Consider the following 21,790-nt stretch of genomic DNA (forward strand, 5'->3'; position numbering starts at 1 on the left):
ACAATCATAATGAAATCCCAATAGTGTGTCATTATTCAGGTCCAAGACACAGCACAAGCTGCCTGCCATAGAGGAGCCAAAAAGGTATTTACAAGAGTCACTGTCAGCATTTTAATGGATGTAAAAAAAATAAAAAATAAAATAAAATGTACTGCAAGTTAAAAATGGAACTCTCTTAAAGTTGTCTTAAAAGCTTTCTTTGTGTTGTATCCATCAATAGCATTGCTCAAGGTACAGCAAATAATGACAGATATGGTCATCTGATAAGGTAACAGACAATTATACCAGTAAGCTGGATACTAAAATGTGACTCTAAGCAGAATTAGCAGGTGGGTTAAGAAAATTAATGGCAAACCAGAGATGTCAATTTAAGTACAGCACCTCTTATCTGTCAGAGATTTTTGCCTTACATAAGAGGTAGTATTTCAGTGGAGGAATAATCACGACAACTGACATTGATAGCCTACACAGTGTTAACACAGCCTTTGGTCGTCACACCCCTTTTTAGCACTATATGGTTGCTGAATAAAATCTACTGATTACAGCTACGGGTAATGACACAGTTGATGTATTTTCTGTTCTGAGTCGTTTACTTTTTGTTCTGCATCTTGTCTGGACCATCATAAAGAATTCTCCAGCCACAACTTTTTATTTGTAGGACTCCTAAGCACAATTCTCACCTCCATTCTAACTGTCCATGTGTATTGTTCCACACAGTGATTGTACCCCCCACACATTATCCCCCTATAAACAGGCCCCTCACATTGCCATATAGCAGGCAAGCTCAAATTGCCTGCTGGATTCCCTCACATTGCTGCTGTATTCCCTTATATTGCCACCCCCGCCCCCATATTCCCTCACACACACACCCTCCACCCCCTACACCATTTTTACTCACATGGACCACATACTATAGGCCTTATGAAAAATAAAAACACAAACTCATGTCTCCAACGCCTCCATCACATACCCCCCCACCCCCACCCCTGAGCCTTTAGATGCTCCTTTCCCTGCAGTGTCCATTTAAAAAGAAAAAAAAATTGTGCAGTAAGTGCTGCCTGCAGTGACAGGAGGCCCCATCCTCTTAAGGCTGCAGGGTGCTACGAGGTATGCTTGCATCTTAAAGACGCACACTACCCTCGCACAGGTCATCTGGATTCCTGAGTCGCAATCTCATCCACTAAGCAATTTAGGTCACTGCCTATAGGTGGTGCCAGCCCTAAGGGAAGAGAAGGTTTAGTATATAAAGCTAAGAACATTTTCCTCCCAATCTTCTAAAAAATAACAGTGACAATGCAAAAAAACAAAAAAAAAACGAACTGGAGGATTTTATGATAAAAAACACATACTTATGCAGTTCAAGCTCTTGAAGATCCAGAAGAGCAGCCCCCATAAAGTCATCTGTTGTTAAGTCTCGATCATAAACCTATAAAATATAGTGAAACCAATTTAAAACCAGATACTTACTAAGAGGAGATGTTAAATCCATAGTCTACTGATTATTTACCTTGATGTGCAGCTTCTGCTCAAGATTTTGAATAGGCAAGACAAATGTCTCATCCCACAATGGGTTCAGGTTTCTATAAATGACTTTGCTTTTGTATAAGGTCTTCTTATTCAGTTTAAACTTTACATAAGGGTCACTGGTACCTAAACAAAGGGAGAACAAATAGGAATATAAAAACATTCTAAAAATGAGCAGGGCAAAGAATATGGTGAAAGTACAACTCCCAGCAACCCTACTAATCAGCTGATTGACAGGGCCACTGCACTTGTAAGGCCTCTACACTTCCTACCAGACACAGCTGTTTACACTGGGTAGAAGCTGCTCCTTTTGGCTAAGATCAAGTGTAGTATCTGTTCTTATCAGTTTTTCATGCCGGTGGACAGTAACGCCGGTATGGGGCTGGTGGGGATGGGTGCTGCATGGAGGATGCAGGTGTACCAGGGCTTTCCGGGGCTGGTTCTGAGGAATCAGCTCGACGGCTGCCCCGATGTGACCTGTTCCCTCCGGGTCTCGCCATGAGGCTGAGAGGGTCTAGAGCCGAGGTACTTTTGTGCCTCGGGGAGTGGTGACCCCGAGGTGCCGAAACTCACTGGGAGGATAGGCTCACTGAGTTGAAGCACGGGCACCATAATCTCTTCACCTTGTGGCACTCACCTCTTGATTCCCGGCCTTCTGGCTAGGATCAGAGAAATTTTTATAGATCCGGCCGGATGTCCGGGCAGTATATCTGCACACATTCACTTATTTATTTCTTTTTTGTCTCACTGTGTCACTTTTTGCGTGTTGTGTGTTCACAGGATTGGTCAGGATGCGGTAGCCCTTCTGGGTGTCCCTCCTGGCGGTCTAGGGGAGGTGTGTGTGGCCATTAGGTTCCGCACCTCCCTGCAAACACCCCGGGTACTCCTGCTTTGGCAGGGTACCTACCGTAATCGGCTCTGCGGGCAGATACCTTGGCTAACGCCAAGGGGGATGCCGGGAGCATTTGTGGTCCCCTAGTAGCTTCGGCGAAAAGGGACATCGAACCTGGAACCTCGCAGGTACCTTTTGGTCCGGAGGCGAAGGGTAAGGTTTGTTGGGGGGCCTCTCTCCTATCGGAGAAGGGCTTGCGATAGACCGCATCCTTTGTGCACGTTTTTTTAGTGTAACACGTTTGCACTTTTTCTTGCACTTTGGGTGAATCGAAAGCACGTTCCTCGGCTTTAGATAAAAAAAAAAAAAAAAAAAAGAAGCTGCTCCTGGTAGTGCAGTCCATCTTGTTGAATAAGCTACAATACCACCTAAAGCCACTAAATGACACTAAGCATGGTAGGAAGTAAAAAAAAAAAAAAAAAAAAAAAGAGGCCACAGTGGGACAAACACAATACTCACTTCAACAATCCTTCACCATTGCCATACTGGATGATACTTTTAGGGTCCACAAAGTAGAAACCAATGTGGATTAGAGTGCCAGTAAAACACAATTGGACTGCTTTTAAAAATAAATACCGTATATACTCGAGTATAAGCAGAGTTTTTCAGCTCGACTTTTCGTGCTGAAAACGCCCCCCTCGGCTTATACTCAAGTGAACTGTCCTCTGCCTGTCAATCCCTTCATCAGTGGTCTTAAACCTGCAGACCTCCAGATGTTGCAAAACTACAACTCCCAGCATGCCCGGACAGCCATCGGTCACTGCGGCCTTCATCATCATCCAGCCCCCCCCCCCCCCTCTCCTTTTGTTTTGTACTCTCCTCCCCTCGGCGGGAAGTTAGGGTGAGCTGGTCCGGGCCATCTATACTGCAGGGACCATCCAGTGGGGAGGATTAGTCGTTGCGGGCTGTAGAATTCCACTGGGGGGGGGGGGGGGAGGCTCTTCTCCGAGCTTTGGGCCCGGCCCTGAACTAGTGATGTTGCCTTGACGATGACGCACAGGGACGTTCATGCGCAATGTCCCTGTGCGTCGTCGTCAAGGCAACGTCACTAGTCCTGGGCGGGGCCCGAAGCGCGGAGAAGAGGACCCCCCCCTGTGAAAATGGACAACCGGCAACGACTAATCCTCCCCACCAGACGGTCCCTGCAGCATAGATGGCCCGGACCAGCTCACCCTAACCGCCGAGGGGAGGGGAGTACAAAACAAAAAGGGGGGGGGCTGGATGATGACGAAGGCCGCAGTGGTCTTCAACCTGCGGAACTCCTGAGGTTTCAAAACTACAACTCCCATCATGCCTGGACAGCCGATGGCTGTTCGGGCATGCTGGGAGTTGTAGTTTTGCAACATCTGGAGGTCCGCAGGTTGAAGACCACTGATGAAAGGATTGACAGGCAGTGATGATGAAGAGGGGGGGGGGCATGATGACGAAGGGCGCAGTGGTCTTCAACCTGCGGACCTCCAGAGGTTCTAAGACTACAACTCCCAGCCGATGGCTGTCTGGGCATGCTGGGAGTTGTAGTTTTGCAACATCTGGAGGTCCGAAGGTTGAAGACCACTGATTAAGGGATTGACAGGCGGTGATGATGGAGGGGGGGATGATGACAGGGGTCTGGATGATTACATATGGGGGGGGGGGGGGGGGGGGGGAATAATGTATTTCCCACCCTAGGCTTATATAACTTTCCCTGTTTTGGGGGGGTAAAATTAGGGGCCTCGGCTTATATTTGGGTTGGCTTATACTCGAGTATATACGGTAAATAAAAAGAATATAAATATATATTTATCCCGCTGAACAATCTTTTAAAAAAAAGTTAAAAGGCTATTTTCACACTGGCATCTTACATGTTGTGTATTACATACGAATAGTCTAAGCAGAATTATAAACTGACCTTTTCAACCTTTAATGGTCCCCTTGTTCTAATGACAGTAGCACTGCATTCAGCTCTATTCTTACCATGAGGACTCTAGTGGAGGTGCACCTCAGCATACCATAGCTGCATAGTAGCATAACTGCATGTTGGATTTTGCTGCAATTGCCACCAAAATCCCAGTAACACCACTACGAAAACTGCATGTTTTGCCATTTCTAAAGCACTGTACACAAAATGTATTTATGCAAGTATTTCTACGCTTTATAGAGAGTATTTTTCTAGGTTTCCAAAAATAGTTGCCATAATTTAGAAAACACCTACTCCATTTTTTTTATGTTAAAATGTTATAAACAGGATAAGTGAACAAATACACACATATATAAAATAAAGAGAAAAAATAACTGCAATTACAGCAGCATATTGAAGGAAAAAAAAAAGAACATTTACCAAGAACCTAGCTTTACAGGAAAATAATTACACTACCTCAAGTACTTCCATATGCACTGTCCTAGAATACGGATTCACAATAACTTAGATATATATTAAATAAAAAAAGAAAGGAAGAAAGGAAGCAAACAGTGGGAAAATCTCTAATAAAATGAGGGCTTTAATTAAATGAGATTGCTACTCTGGGATCAGGACTTCATGCCTGTCAGCTTACACTCAAAATAAACATCTCAAAAGTAGGCCTCCATGGTGTCACTTTCTCACAGGCAATGCATGCTGGGTAATCCCCAGGCATCTTGACAGCTACATAATGTTCACACTGCTTGACGGGTGAATGGCGGCCCTCGCGTGAAACAAAATATTAATGTCTGGAATTAATAGAAGAAGGGGCATTGATTTACAAAGCAAGAACGAGGAAATGTGTCAGGTTAGCACGGTGTTAATTGTTGGAGAGAATAATTGGGGAGGAACACACAAAGCATATTGTCTTACTGTCGAGCACGGTAACATCTCAACTAGCTGCTTATAGGAGGCAGCTCTACCGCAGACTGATGCACAGCCGGCCCACAGATTACATCAAAGACAGCCCGTCACCAGAGTGCCAAGAGAGAGACAAGAAGATACACCGGGCCAAGCCAAGTCTACAAATATCATCAATCTAATTAAAAATATTTAAGAAGCAATGTATACAGGAAAGGAAAACTTATGTGCACAGATGTAAACAGCAGAACATTTTATTTATCCTGCAGTGTACACAATGCCATTTCTTTTGTGTGGTTAGAAACTCGACAGAAACCTCATCAAATCCTTTCCGATAGCCTTGGCTATGCATTCGCCATGCTTCCTGCAAAACACCGAATATAGAACCAAGAAGAATGTTTAGTTTGCCGTTACTTTTGAAAGTTGGTGCCTTGTAATCTATACAGTCATGGCCGTAAATGTTGGCACCCCTGAAATTTTTCAAGAAAATTAAGTATTTCTCACAAGGAGTGCAGTAACACATGTTTTGCTATACACACACACACACTGTTTATTCCCTTTGTGTGTATTGGAACTAAACCAAAAAAGGGAGGAAAAAAAAGCAAATTGGACATAATGTCACACCAAACTCTCAAAATGGGCTGGACAAAATTATTGGCACCCATAGCTTAATATTTGGTTGCACACCCTTTGGAAAAAAATAACTGAAATCAGTTGCTTCCTATAACCATCAATAAGCTTCTTACACCTCTCAGCCGGAATGTTGCACCACTCTTCCTTTGCAAACTGCTCCAGGTCTCTATTATTGGAAGGACACCTTTTCCAAACATCAATTTTAAGATCTCTCCACAGGTGTTCAATGGGATTTAGCTCTGGACTCATTTCTGGCCACTTCAGAACTCTCCAGCGCTTAGTTGACATCCATTTCTGGGTGCTTTTTGACGTATGTTTGGGGTCATTGTCCTGCTTGAAGACCCAAGATCTTGGACGCAAACCCAGCTTTCTGACACCAGGCTGTACAGTGCTACCCAAAATCTGTTGGTAATCCTCAGATTTCATGATGCCTTGCACACATTCAAGGCACCCAGTGCCAGAGGCAACAAAACAACCCCAAAACATCATTGAACCTCCACCATATTTCAATATTTATTTTCTTTGTAGGCCTCATTCCGTTTTTGGTAAAAAGTAGAATGATGTGCTTTACCAAAAAGCTTTATCTTGGTCTCATGTGTCCACAAGACATTTACCAGAAGGATATTGGCTTACTCAAGTTCATTTTGGCAATATGTAGTCTTGCTTTTAAATGTCGTCTGATAGTTTGTGCGACACTGATGCTCCCTGAGCCTGCAAGACAGCTTAAATATCTTTGGAACTTGTTTGGAGCTGCTTATCCACCATCTGGACTATCCTACGTTGACACCTTTCATCAATTTCTCTCTTCCATACATACTTAGGGAGATTAGCTACAGTGCCATGGGTTGCAAACTACTCGATGTTGCGCAAACCTAGATCTCTGGAGATTGACTTGTAACCTTGAGATTGTTGATATTTTTTCACAATTTTGATTCTCAAGTCCTTAGACAGTTATCTTCTCTTTGTGTTGTCCATGCTTCATGTGGCACACACAGACACACAATGCAAAGACTAAGTGAACTTCTCTCCTTTTGATCTGCGATTTTTATATTGCCCACAACTGTTACTTGTCCCAGGTGAGCTTAAAGGAGCATCATATAGTTGAAACAATCTTTTTCCACAATTTTCCAAAGGGTGCCAATAATTTTGTCCAGCCCATTTTTGGAGTTTTTTCCTAATTTTTTTGGTTTAGTTCCAATACACACAAAAGGGAATAAGCATCTGTATAGAAAAACGTGTTACTGCAATCCTTTTCTGTGAGAAATACTTCCTTTACGACCATGACTGTATATAAAACTCAATGTCCGCGTGTATGTGTGTGTGTGTGTGTGTGTGTGTGTGTGTACGCGTGTTCCAGCATCACTTAAAAACCGCTAAAGATATTAACATGAAACTTGGCACACATGTTAACAACAAACATGGGATAAGAGTCAGGGTTTTTATTTACAAGTTTATGGAAAATATAGGTTACTGCATACATTCCAAATAGCTGGAGATATTTCAATAATACTTGGTCACATGTAACTTATATGTCCACTAAAAATATAGAATAGTTATTTTTTGTTTAAAGTCCAATGCAAATTTATGGGAAATGTATGTTCCAGCATAACTTCCGTACGGCTGGAGATATTTTGATAATACTTGGTCACATGTTCTTTACTTGTCTAACAAAAATATATAATAGTTTAATTAACCCCTAACCTATGTGAAGGACAAGGTTTTTGTTTCAAGTCCCATGCACGTATATAGGACTTCTGATGCCTTACTCCACAAGCTCCACATCTCCAGGTGAATGAGTCAGTACGGCTGGCAAGCCGCACCCTCCTTGCATTCCATGCCCCATCTTGCAAAGAACACTGCACTAACATATCTCAGATATCTCTTATAGAGGATTGTTTTATTAAAGACATTCTTAAACCCATACAAGAACTGTTGTTCTCAGGTAATGAGCAACATATACAGTAATCTAATATAAAGGGCAAGGAAAGATTTTTTTTTAACCATATAATACAGTTGTACAGTTTTGGTAGGTTTCCTTGGCCTGGTGTACTATAGCAACTGTTCTCAAGATGAAAAGAGCCCAAAAAGGAGTTTTCTAGGACTTAATATCGATGGTCTATGTAGAAAGGTCATCAGTATTCTATAATTGGAAGTCTGACTACCAACACATTAATCCGCTTATTAAACTGGTGGCCTCTCCATCATTTATCTAGTATAACTCCATACATGTTGTACTGGCTATGCCACAAAACAATGAAGTAAACAAACAATGAACAGGCCACAGATCTCGCAGATGTGCTTTAGACTTTTAATCTGCTGATCTGGATCAGAGTTGCCTGGAGAAAGGCCCCATCAATCTAGATAAGGCATCAATATTAAAGTCCCCCAAAAAAGCCTTAATGAAATACCCTTACCACTTAAATAAGTATACATTTAACGGAAAAAAAAAATTAAATTAATAATTATATATTTGTTATTTGTTTATTGTTTTTATAGGGGTTCTTTTTTATCTTCTCCAGACAAAAAAATTATTAAACGGAACCCATTAGTACAATGCATTGCCTTTGAATAAAGAACGACTACAGCAGACATTATGTAGACACATAGCATGAAAGAGTCTGCAATTTATGTGGTATAGTGGGAAAAAAATGAATAAGAGGTGAAGTCAGTAATAAATATACTACAGCAAACAGTGGGAAAACACAGAGCTCAACTTTCTGGTCTTTTACAGTAGTAATGGATTAGAATTAAAGCCCAGCACAATGCTGAACATCAAAGTCTCCCCGCAGAGATAAGCCCAATTCATTTAGTTCCACTATGAAATGGATGTCTCAATTCTTCATCACTTCATTACCCCCTGCAGTAGACACTTTTACACAGCACTGAATCAGATGGGTGGATAAGCCTAAATTAATGTTGATGGTGCTTTTTGATCTGTGAAGAAGCTATAAAGATGCAGTACCACACGCGTGCAAGCACACAAGAAGAGAAAAAATTATGTGCGTTATTTTTGCCATCCCTCACAAAGGAAGTTCAATAAAACATCACATCTAATTTAGTCTCACATAAGCAGCCATGACATTATGTGTTTATAGCAGACATCAATGGCAACATTAATAGGTTTGTAAATAATATCTGTATTACATTCTCGTTAGAACTTGACAATTATGTTAAAATAAGTGGCAATTATGGTATAGTAGACAGGCACTACTTATCAGAAACATAGAAGACCAACAGCAGAAAACGACCATAGGGGGAGGTCTATCATTGAACTGAGTTTTTTTCTGCTCACGCAGGGTGCACAGAATGTCGCATGTGCGCCTAAGCACTTTTTTGCGACTTGTGGGTATGTAGAAAGTACAAAACAAAACTTGGGGTGCATTTACACCACGTTTTGTACAAACGGGTGCCGGATCCGGTGGTGGGGGAGGGGCAAACCGGGCGCTCCCTTACCCCGGCCGGATCAGCCCGTGACTCCATTTACTTAAATGACCCGACCGGAGTCAAACGGTGACTCTGGTCGGCTCAGTTTTGACCCGTATGTGGTTTTGGGGTCCGGTCAGGAAACCCATCCCACTGATTTAGAACGTATTACCTACGCAGTGCATAGCTGATAACTTGCTAGTATCAGAGTACCACTATGACTTGAACATCTATGGTACCATTATTTGTTACTCAATTTTAAGAACCACATGTTATTATTACATGACTATTCTGAATGTTTATATGTCTTGAAACACACTTGTAGGTTCCTATGGCTGTAACTTGAGGACAATCAATGGTCCAATTCATTTGGATACCAATAAACTTGTCATATTTGGACAATGCAATGTCTCTACTGTTATTTGTGTATGTATACTTGAGAAAAAGACTGTCTACTGTCAGATTTAAACAGCAAAAGCCTGTATCTCTACCATGAAGAAGGCTGTAGCACTTTGGAGCTAACATTTGATGGAGTTTCTGCTTATGGATTCCACCAACATGTTTTAGGTTCACAGGTTCCTACACCAGTCCAGTAAAAACAGTAACCACATTACGATACACTAGCTCTGTTATGTCTGTATCAAGTGTCATAACATTGTGCTCTGCACGGTTTAAAAGTGAAGGTCTCTGTGCACCATCTTGTGGTCTTTGATGGAAGTCCAACTTTTTATTTTCCCATCTTCATGGATTATTTTTTATACTAAAATGTATTTTCCTGATTGATAAGAAACACCTTTTTTTCTATTAGTTCATTGAAGCATACAGCTATTCATAAAATATATATGAAATAAGAGGAAGATGAGGACACGAAAAGAGACACAACACTGAGCAGTTTCCATATGAATTATAACTATGCCTTAGCAGTAGGACTTCCAATGATTTGATACTTCTCCTCTATCCTGTGAGTAAGGGATAAGATCATTTTTACTGGCCAACCCCTTTAAAGAGAACCTGTCACAGTCCAATCTGTGTTCATCTTGTTATGGAGCTGAACAGATGATATATTTATATAATTTTTTTTTTTTAATTTAAGGGAAGAATTCCAGGATAACTTGTCATTTATTCATGTAATTCTTTGCCCATTTTGGGTTAATTAGTCATGTGGGCGGTGTTCCTCATTGATTGACAGCTCTTTATATGCACACTTATACATAGATAGCTAACAATCACTGAAAAGGACCAAGCACATGACAAGTTATCCTGAAACTTTTCCTCACAAAAATATAAATCCATCTGCACAGTCCCTTCTGCTCTATAAAAGCAGGATCACAGAGTGGACTGCATTTTTAACATGACAGTTACCTATATAGAGAGAAATGAATTACAAAAAACAGACAGCGCTCATCCAACAGGTTACAACAAAGTAATGCAAAGACTGGACCTAGTGAACATGGCGAGCAACCAAAAGACAATTGGCAGATGCCCCATGACACCGCAAGCTAGGCAAACAATGGTAGGGTAAACAGAAGGATCATATGGCCCTTAATTTAATCCTCTTGTTCTCAAGATCCACTAGGAATAGTAGAGTGCTCAGTGTGGAACCCCAAAATCTGATAAAAACTCACTATGGCCAAAAGATGCAGGAAGAGAAAGATAAAAAGACACACTTGCACTCAGGATGAGGACTGAATGGTATAAAAAAAAAAAAAAAAAGAAAAAAAAAAGAAGCTAATATGAACAGTGGGGGGCCAGAGCATGATTTACTGAACCCCTCCACGTCCGTCTCTCACAAGGAGCTCAGATCCACGGTGGTGCAGGATCTTCCTATGATGGTCACAGAACTTGGACACAGCCGTGGTCGGGAGGGACCGATTTTATTTTTAAAAAAAAGTGTGAACAGCAACGCGTTTCAGAGGGATGTACACAGATACCTCCCTTCCTCAGGCTAATGCATACAATGACAAGAATGAAAATTTATACTCGCACACCTCCGCTACAATTCTGGTGTGTGTGGGGACTTCTGGTCCGGTGGAAGGCAAATGCATCCCACGAGACGTCACTTCCAGCTCCTGTTCATGTGGAGTTCAATGCGGTCCACAATAGAAAGATGACACTTAAGGGCGCATAAGATTTCAACCTATGGGGTGCATCTCTGGTTCATGTGCAAATAGCGTGGGACAAATATAAACGTATATATTATATATGCAGCATTCACATATATAATTATCCTATAATAAATATAATTAACATCAATAAATGTAAACTATGTAGCCATCATATAGTAGACATCAATAAAAGAAAAAAAAGAAAAATAGTAAAATAAACTAAAGATAATATAATAAATAGTACTAGCACAATTACATATTATTGATAAAAAGTGTATAGACACAATTGCACAATAAAAAAAGAAGAAAAAAAAAGGCATAATGTACCATATGATTCAGTTTCTCCCTTAAAGGAGTACTCCGGTGGAAAAACATTTTTTTTCTCTTTTTTAAATCAACTGGTGCCAGAAAGTTAAACATATTTGTAAATTACTTCAATTAAAAAATCTTAATCCTTCCTGTACTTATTAGCTGCTGAATACTACAGAGGAAATTATTTTCTTTTTGGAATGCTCTCTGATGACATCACAAACACACTGCTCTCTGCTGACATAATAATAATAATAATAATAATAATGTCTTTATTTATTGTTGTCCTTAGTGGGATTTGAACCCAAGGCCCCAGCACTGCAAGGCAGCAGTGCTAACCACTAAGCCACCATGCTGCCCTTAGCATACATCTGCTATGTACGGTTGCTAAAATGGACAGAGATGTCAGCAGAGAGCACTGTGGTTGTGATGTCATCAGTGTTCCAAAAAGGAAAGGAATTTCCTCTGTAGCATTCAGCAGCTAATCAGTACTGGAAGGATTAAGATTTTTTAATAGAAGTAATTTACAAATATGTTTAACTTTCTGCCACCAGTTGATTTAAAAAAAGAAAAAAAAAAAATTGTTATATTGTTGTATATTTCCCTTCCAAGCTTGGAGATGACAACTCTCAAAATCCAGGTAGCTGTATGCATCCACCATTTTAAAGTGGGTATTTGTGCGAACAGCTACCTGGTCCAATCCTATATTCAAATCCAAAAAGACTATTTCCTGAGCGTCTGCATAGGCTGTAAAGCCCAAGCCCCAATCATTATGATTCAGGGCCTGGATATATTCCAGTAGCTTCCCCTCTGGGCCATTCCAGATGATAATGTTGTCAATAAACCTTTTATGAAATTTCATGAAGGGATCACGCATAGTCCTCTCGAAGGCTTCCATATACAGGTTTGCATAGCTAGGGGCAAACTTTGTCCCCATAGCTGTATAGCTGTGTCTATAGAAGCCCCAGTCAAAGGTAAAGTAATTGTGTCCTAGCGTGAATTGAATGACCTTTAGGATAAATTCCTGTTGTTTTTTTTGGGCATTAATGGATCTTAGTCCAAAAAGGATGCCATGGCTTGTACCCCTTTATCGTGGGGAATGTTACTATACAAAGCCATGACATCCAAGGTGGCCCACAAAAATCCTTCCATCCACTCAACCTCCCTGAGGAGGCACAATGTAATTCATGATAACTATCCCTCCTCCCCGCCCCCCCCCCCCCCCCCCACCTTTTCCGCTGGTTTTATAACTAGCTGTTCATTCCCAACAAGTAATTTAAGGGCTTCCATAGATCTCATAAATAACTTTGAAGACAATCCCATTATCACAGATTTGAAGCCCCCCTCAAAATTCTATCCTTTAGGGAGTAAATGATCCTTTATAGAAACCTTCTACACAAAAGTTTTGGAGGACTTTAAACAATTACACTCTATACAGACCAAAGAGAAAAATAGGAAAATAAAAAATTAAAATAAGAAATAAATGGAAGCCCTTAAAACAACTAGCTGGGAATGAACAACTAGTTATAAAACCAGCGGATAGGGTGGGAGAGAGATAGTTATCGTGAATTACATCTATTCCTGCGGATTCTTTCTGATAAAAAATGAAAATTATTATGAGAAACTACACAGAGACCCAACTTTAGAATACAACCTCGAATTGAAATCCTTACTAGACAACATATTAGAGAACCACCGTTTGTTGAAAAAAAGGGAGGGATTATATTTTTAACCCTAATGCAAATGTTGTATATTTTTACCTAAACTGCATAAATGCCAAAAGACACCCCCTGGGAGTCGTAATATAACCAGCATGGAATCAATCACTAGTAATCTCTCGGAATAGATTGATCATTTACTTCAGAGGTATGTTGTACACTAACCCACTAACTTAAAAGATACCGGACATCTATTGAGCCTTCTGAGGGAGGTTGAGTGGATGGAAGGATATTTGTGGTCCACCTTGGATGTCACGGCTTTGTACAGTAACATCCATCACGATAAAGGGGTACAAGCCGTGGTATACTTTTTGGATGAAGATCCATTAATGCCAAAAAAACAACAGGAACTTATCCTAAAAGGCCATTCAATTCACGCTGGGACACAATTACTTTACCTATGACTGGGGCTTCTTTAGATCTGTATATGGGAGCCTTTGAGGGGAGCGTGAAATTTCATTAGACGTTTATTGACGACATTATCATCTAGAATGGCTCAAAGGGGGAACTACTGGAATATATCCAGGCCCTGAATCATAATGATTGGGGTTTGGGCTTTACAACCCATGTAGACGCTCAGGAAGTAGTCTTTTTGGATTTGAATATAGAAGTGGACCAGGTAGCTGTTCGCACAAATACCCCCTTTAAAACAACCCAGTTTAAAACAGTGGATGTGAACAACTACCTGGACTTTGAGAGTTGTCATCTCCAAGCTTGGAAGTGAAATATACCATTTGGGCAAATGAAGAGAATTAAGCGAAACTGTAGCACTAATAAGGATTGCCAAGAACCGATTTGGCAAGAAAGGTTATCCCAAAACCTTGATAGAGGGAGCACAGAGGGAAATAATGACCATGTCCCAAAAGGATTGTTTAGATAGACCAAGAACTGAAGACCAATCCATTATGGCAAAGGAAGGTTTTAATTTATAATTTTTAACTCAGTAAAACACAATGCACACTGATACACAATGCACACTGATATTAAAGGAATTTTAGAAGCACACTGGGGAATCCTAAAAAGTGATCCTATATTGGGAAAAAAAAATGTAAACTAAAATTAAAACAAACCCAGATGTATCTTTCGGAAAGCCCGTAGTATCAAAAACATTGTAGCCCCTTCTGTACCCCATCAACAAAAGGAGAAGAAGGTGGTCAAAAGCAGTGGCCTCATGGGAGTATACAAATGTGGTTCTGTCTGGTGTAAGTGTTGCCATTACATTGCACAAAAAGCCAGACAACTTCACATTAAGGGAGAAACTGAACCATATACCATAAACACGTACTTTAACTGTGAAACCAGGTACGTTATTTATATGATATACACACACATACACTAGAGTGCCCATGTGGTATATAGGATGGACCACAAACTCCTTGAGGAAATGACACACACCATAGGTTTAATATTAAACCTCAGTACGAATTACATAGTGTGTCCCACCACTTAGCAGCTTGTCACAGTGGAAACTACTCTGAGTTAAGAGTGACCCCCCCATTGATAAGATCAAAGTGGGGGACTATAAACGATTATGCCAGAGGGAGATGTAATGGTTTTAAGTTTTGGTACTCTGAGCCCATATGGTTTGAAAGAGTCATTAGAATCAGCATTTTAGTGATCCTGCATCTCCCTGAGGCAGTATTCATGATCATTTTTATATAAAGTGGGTGATAGTGTTTGTAATTTTATTAATTAGCTGATTTTTTTATTCTTGTGCAATTGTGTATCTATACACTTTATCAATAATATGTCATTGTGCTAGTACTATTATTCATATTATCTTTAGTTTTTTATACTACTTATTTATTATTTTTATTAATAAACTAGCTGAGTACCCGGCGTTGCCCATTTTTCCTTCCTCATCCTTGTCGGGGGAAGAACATCAACAAAGGAGGAAGCTTTTGACTTCAAATCCCATCCCCATATATTGTAGTCACACCCCGACCTCCTATCCCGAGTTGAGCGAACTTACAGTAAATTTGATTCATCACGAACTTCTAGGCTCAGCAGTTGATGACTTATCCTGCGTAAATTAGTTCAGCCTTCATGTGCTCCGGTGGGCTGGAAAAGGTGGATACATTCCTAGGAAAGAGTCTCCTAGGACTGTATCCACCTTTTCCAGCCCACGGGAGCACCTAAAAGCTGAACCAATTTATGCAGGAAAAGTAATCAACTGCCGAGCCGAGAAGTTTGTGACGAATCAAATTTACTGTAAGTTCGCTCATCTCTACTCCTATCTCGACCTCCCATCCAATCCTCATATCCCGACCTGTAATATGTGTACCAGGTATTGAAATATCACCAGACGTACAGAAGTTATGTGATAACATACATTCCCCATTGATTTGCATGGGACTTTAAACAAATGGGGGTAGTTAAGGATTAAATTAACTAGCCTATATTTTAAGTGGACATATAAGTAACATGTGACCAAGTATTATCGAAATATCTCCAGCCGTTTGAAAGTTATGCAGTAACATATTTCCCATTGACTTGTATAGGACTTTAAACATAAACCCCGCCCCTGGCAAATGGGGGCGAGTAAGGGTTAACTCACCTAGCCTATGTTTGTTGTTGACATATAAGTAACATGTGCGCCAAGTTTCATGTTAATATCTTTACCCGTTTGGAAGTTTTTGTGGAACATACACACATACATTGAGAGATTTAGATGATTTAGATTTAGATGATTTAGATTTAGATATAGATTTAGATATAGATATAGACTAGCTGAATACCCGGTGTTGCCCGGTTTTTCCTTCCTAATCCTTGTTGGGGAGGAAAATAAACAAAGGAGGAAGCTTTTGACTTCATATCCCGTCCTCATATATTGTTGTCATATCCCAACCCCATATCCCAACCCCATATCCCGACCTCCCATCCCAACCTCCCATCCCAACCTCCCATCCCAACCTCCCATCCCAACCTCCCATCCCAACCTCCCATCCCAACCTCCCATCCCAACCTCCCATCCCAACCTCCCATCCCAACCTCCCATCCCAACCTCCCATCCCAACCTCCCATCCCAACCTCCCATCCCAACCTCCCATCCCAACCTCCCATCCCAACCTCCCATCCCAACCTCCCATCCCAACCTCCCATCCCAACCTCCCATCCCAACCTCCCATCCCAACCTCCCATCCCAACCTCCCATCCCAACCTCCCATCCCAACCTCCCATCCCAACCTCCCATCCCAACCTCCCATCCCAACCTCCCATCCCAACCTCCCATCCCAACCTCCCATCCCAACCTCCCATCCCAACCTCCCATCCCAACCTCCCATCCCAACCTCCCATCCCAACCTCCCATCCCAACCTCCCATCCCAACCTCCCATCCCAACCTCCCATCCCAACCTCATATCCCAACCTCATATCCCAACCTTTAATATGTTTACCAGGTATTGAAATATCTCCAGCCGTATGGAAGTTATGTGAGAACAAACATTTCCCATTGATTTGCATGGGACTTTAAACAAAACCCCCAACCCTCACAAATGGGGGTTGTTAAGGGTTAAATTAACTAGCCTATATTTTAAGTGGACATATAAGTAACATGTGACCAAGTATTATCGAAATATCTCCAGCCGTTTGGAAGTTATGCAGTAACATATTTTCCATAGACTTGTATGGGACTTTAAACATAAACCCCGCCCCTGGCAAATGGGGGTGAGTAAGGGTTAAATCACCTATCCTATGTTTGTTGCTGACATATAAGTAACACGTGCCAAGTTTCATTTTAATATCTTTAGCCGTTTGGACATGATGCTGGAACATACACACACGTTGAGTTTTATATATATTTGTTTTACTTGTATTGATATCTACTATATGATGTCTGCATAGTTTACATTTATTGATATTATAGGATAATTAAATATAGGTGAATACTTGGCCCCACAAAAAACAAGCCTCATACGGGTCTGCAGATGAAAAAATAAGAGTTATGGCTATTATAGGAGGAAAAAAACGGAAGTGCAGAAACTAAGACCTTATTTACATACATTTACTGCTATGGTGGAAAAAAAAAAAAAAAAAAGAGGCTCTTGCTTACCATTAGGCCAAATAGTGTACCATCCCACCACGATGAGGCCTCTCCTAGACTGGCCCTGTGCCTTCAATTTCTGGGCATTTAAGGTGTAGCACATCCCTCACCTAGTGGAATGGGTGGAGTGCATGATCCAAGATGGAGGCAGCCACTCCCCCCCACATGTGTAAGAGAAAAATGAATAATTGGTCAGCACATTCTAATACACAGGTATTGTATGAAATAAGTATACAGGTGCATCTTCTTGTTTGTATTTGTAGTTCAGCCACAACAGCATGCATCTGTATACTTATTTCATACAAAAGTTGAGTATTAGGAAGTGCTGACTAATTTTTGTTTTATGTTACCCAAGTGGAGTGCACTAAGTGAGGGATGTGCTAGATCTTACATGCCCAGAAATTGGAGGCTCAGTGTTAGCCTAGGAGAGGCTTATTCATAGTGTAGTGTCTGTCCCAAATGAGGTCACCTTATTGTGGTGCGATGGTAAACACTATTTGGCCAAACTGTAAGCCAGGAACCTCTTTTTCACCATTGCTGGTTCCACAAAGAAGCGGTGCTTGGTAGCGCTCGTTTCCAGCGAGAGACGAAAGATTTTAATCCACGAACTCTGGTATGGCATAATGCCATACCCAAGTTCGTGGATTACAATCTTTCGTCTCTCGCTGGAAACGAGCGCTACCAAGCACCGCTTCTTTGTGGAACCAGGATTCCACTGTCCTTTTCCTTATACCAGATGTCCAGGACCAGTTCCCGAGACGAACGGGTGCCCAGCAGCTCTTCCACCACTACCTCCCAGGGATCTGGGAAATAAGCCTTCAACGGTGTTGTGTCTGTAACACAACACCCCCAGGTGAGCGCACCAGTCTTTGTTCACCTGTGTATCTCCTATACATACAGAATCATGGCACATTAGTGCGCTCTCTTTTCTGTTTCCTTTTTTTTCATATACTCGAGTTTTTCACCATTGCAGTATTGCAAAAGTAAAACATGCCATATTTAACATACTGCTTAGTGCTAGCAGTGTGCTTCAAATACAAGTCATCTAACAATAGAAGCCTGCACACAAACAATCTTGTCCAAAGCAGAAACTGCATAATGCGGAAGGTAACAGTCAGATGATGTACGGACACACACAATACCCTGCTTCACAGGGAAACAGTGTGCCTATAGGTCCAGTCCTTAATATGGACCAGAGGGTTCATGTACACCCCTTTGTTGTGTGAATTACCTTATAGCGTGTGCTTTATCACACTTTTCACACATCCTACAGACCAGTCAAAAGTTTTGATCGATCAGGATTTTAGTGTCAAGACCCCAACTGTTCACTAGAATAAGAGGTGAGACAACTGCATAGACTTACATTGTAAGTTCTTCTCGCTAAGGCTACATGCACACCACATTTTCCCTACGTTTTGAATCGTATACGGCTGGGGAGAGGGGGCGGACAGTTGAGGGCGGGGCAACCGCATGCTGCCGTATGTGGTCCCCTATCTAATGTATTTCAATGAGCGACCGGAGTGAAACGTTGCCTCCGTTCGGCTCCGTTTTGACCCGTATACGGTTTCCCGACCGGACCTGCAAACGCTGTCGACAGCGTTTGTAGGTCCGGTCGGGAAACCGTATATGGGGCAAAACGGAGCCGAACGGAGGCAACGTTTCACTCCGGTCGCTCATTGAAATACATTAGATAGGGGACCGCATACGGCAGCATGCGGTTGCCCCGCCCCCTACTCTCCGCCCCCTCTCCCCAGCCGTATATGGTTCAAAACGTAGGGAAAACGTGGTGTGCATGTAGCCTTAGTGCGCTCTTCTCCGTGCTCATTTTAACAATCAGTCGGGGGTCTGAACACTCAACCAATCAAAACATTTGACATGTCTCTGCAACATATCGACAGTTTTTGTAAGTGACCGTGTCCATTTAATAGTGGGCAGCCACTTCTGAGGAATTATATGACATTTATAGCCATAAAACTGGTGCATAAGTGCAGTAAACATTTTTTTTATTTTTTATTTTTGCCTGTTTTGACCTGATCACTGCCCTTCTTAGAATTGGATTTTAGGCACTGTATTACTCACTTTATAATACCAGCACAATCAGAATACCATAATCTTCCTTCAAGTTCCTTAAATAACGCTGTACTTGTCCTTCTCATGTTTAGTAAACACGCACAGCAGAGAATTTCTCTCATGAAATAGGGAAGGGCTAACCAACAGTGCAATAAAACAAATGTGTGGCCTCACCCTTAGAGAGATTAATATTGTGAGAAAAACTTGGAAATAATAACCATAGCCAGTGTCACACTACCCTATTGTGTGCGCATATTTCTATTGTGATATGGCCACAGGTCTAATGATCCAAACTACGAGCATCATACATATAATGCTGTTCGCTCTGATCATCAGATTTGTGACCTGGCTGTTATATGATGCTTGGGCACTTTTTATAAGAACCATAAGGCAAAGGAGCATCCCAATCCTTAGCAATACACTACCAATTTTGTGCACAGCGGGCAGGTGGGGGTGGGGTTAGGGCTCATTCACACGGCCGCCTGCCCCCGTCAAAAAATCCCTGTTCTGCAATCAGTTTACTACTTTTGCAAATGGGTTGCAAACAGCTGTAAAAGGATCCCATTGATCTCAATGGGATTTTTCCACAGTCCTTAATCAACCGTTTACATCAGTTTTGTTTTTAATCCATTATTTTTGAGACGTTGAATGCAGGATTTTTTTGGCCGTCAAAAATAACAGATGAAAAACGGGTCTTTTAAATTTAACATTTTAGTCTTTGGCAAACGGATGAACCTTTAATGTCATCCATTTTCCCCAACCCCCCCCCCCCCCGGTTTATACTATCAGTTATTACTTCTGAGCATGCTCAGAAGAGGTGAAATCAGCCGAATCAGCCGACTCCTGCAGTGTTGTGAGACTACCACTACTCCTATCATGGAAGAGACTGATCTCCATGATAGGAGCAGTAGTTCCCCCAGCTGCAGGAGTCTGCGGGTGGCTGGGGAGACTACAATAGTGCTTGTAATACTACCCCCATCATGGTAGTGCGATCAATCCTTCAGCCCCTGTACTACTATCCCCAACATGGAACAGACGTTGTCCCATGATGGGAATAGGAGTAGTACAAGCACTGATCTAGCCTTCCAGCCGCCTGCAGACTCCCACAGCCGGGGAACTACTACTCCCATCATGGAAATGAGTCAGTTCTGTGATGGTAGTAGTAGTAGTAGTCCCGGCTGCAGGAGTCTGTAGACGGCTGATACTGACGGATGAAAAACTGATGCAAACGGATGCCACTAAATAGCATCCCTTTGCATCAGTTAGTAGAATGGTCCATTTAGGAGGCAATGACGGACAAAACCTAGACTGGGGACAACGGCCGTGTGAACCTAGCCTTAGTCTCAAACAACTTCTACCATGCACCCTAATATTCAGTGTGCCAAACCACATTTTAAGCTTGGTTAAGCAGTGCGGGCTTTTATGTATGCTGGAGCATACATGCCGGGACATGGTTGTTGCAGACTACAACAACTCCTACCATACAAACAAAAGTCACATTTCCAGGAACCTCCCTCAAGCAGTATCAGCAAGGAATGGCCTCAACGCCAAAAAGAGTAGCATGTAGCCACTGGCTGGTCCAATACTTTAGGACAAAGACCTGAAAAGGATAATGCAAGAAGGTGGGCTTAAAGTATAAAATGCAGCCACAAGAGGAGGTATAGCACATCTTTAAAGAGTTGGCAGACTGTGGCAATACTGAACACAACTGTATCACTGTCCTGTGACATGACAAGGGGACTGTTCTAGTGTGAAAACCAAAAGTTCCCAATATGAGACCACTAGGGGTCAGATTCCCAGCCCCCCTCCACAGTGTTCACACAAGCAGTAGGACCTCTTTTCTACCAGACAAATTTACATTTTGTAGCAGTCGAGAGTCCATCAAGTTCAACCTATATCCCTACTGTGTTGATCCAAAAGGAAGGAAAAAATAATAAAAAAATATAATGACACTGATGCCCGATCACTTTAATAGGGCTGGGTTACAGTGAGCTGCAATGCCTGGCACAGCCACAACAAAATGGGCAGCACTGTACCTGGTAAACAATTAAGAGGATGCAGCAATCGCTAGTGCACTCAACCCCCTCCATTTAGTCAACTCTCCAAACTGTGAACATCCAGCTGTTGCAAAACTACAAGTCCCAGCAAGAGTTGTAGTTTTGCAACATCTGGAGGTCAACAGTTTAAAGGCCACTGATATACACTAGGCCAGTGGTCTTCAACCTGCGGACCTCCAGATGTTGCAAAACTACAACTCCCAGCATGCCCGGACAGCC

At 41.8% G+C, this 21,790-nt stretch overlaps 1 protein-coding gene across 1 annotated transcript in view; it reads right to left on the minus strand.

Moving 5' to 3' along the window:
• The window catches only part of MCTP2 (multiple C2 and transmembrane domain containing 2), a 208,166-nt gene that overhangs the window by 90,012 nt on the left and 96,364 nt on the right, over nt 1-21,790 (minus strand). Inside the window, exons 5-6 of the mRNA XM_056571863.1 lie at nt 1,508-1,650; nt 1,350-1,426 (exon numbers count right to left, since the gene is read on the minus strand). Of these exons, the coding sequence (XP_056427838.1) occupies nt 1,350-1,426; nt 1,508-1,650 (220 nt within the window). The remainder of the gene's footprint in view (nt 1-1,349; nt 1,427-1,507; nt 1,651-21,790) is intronic.

This window comes from Hyla sarda, chromosome 4 (assembly GCF_029499605.1).
Source record: "Hyla sarda isolate aHylSar1 chromosome 4, aHylSar1.hap1, whole genome shotgun sequence".
Lineage (NCBI taxonomy): Eukaryota > Metazoa > Chordata > Amphibia > Anura > Hylidae > Hyla > Hyla sarda.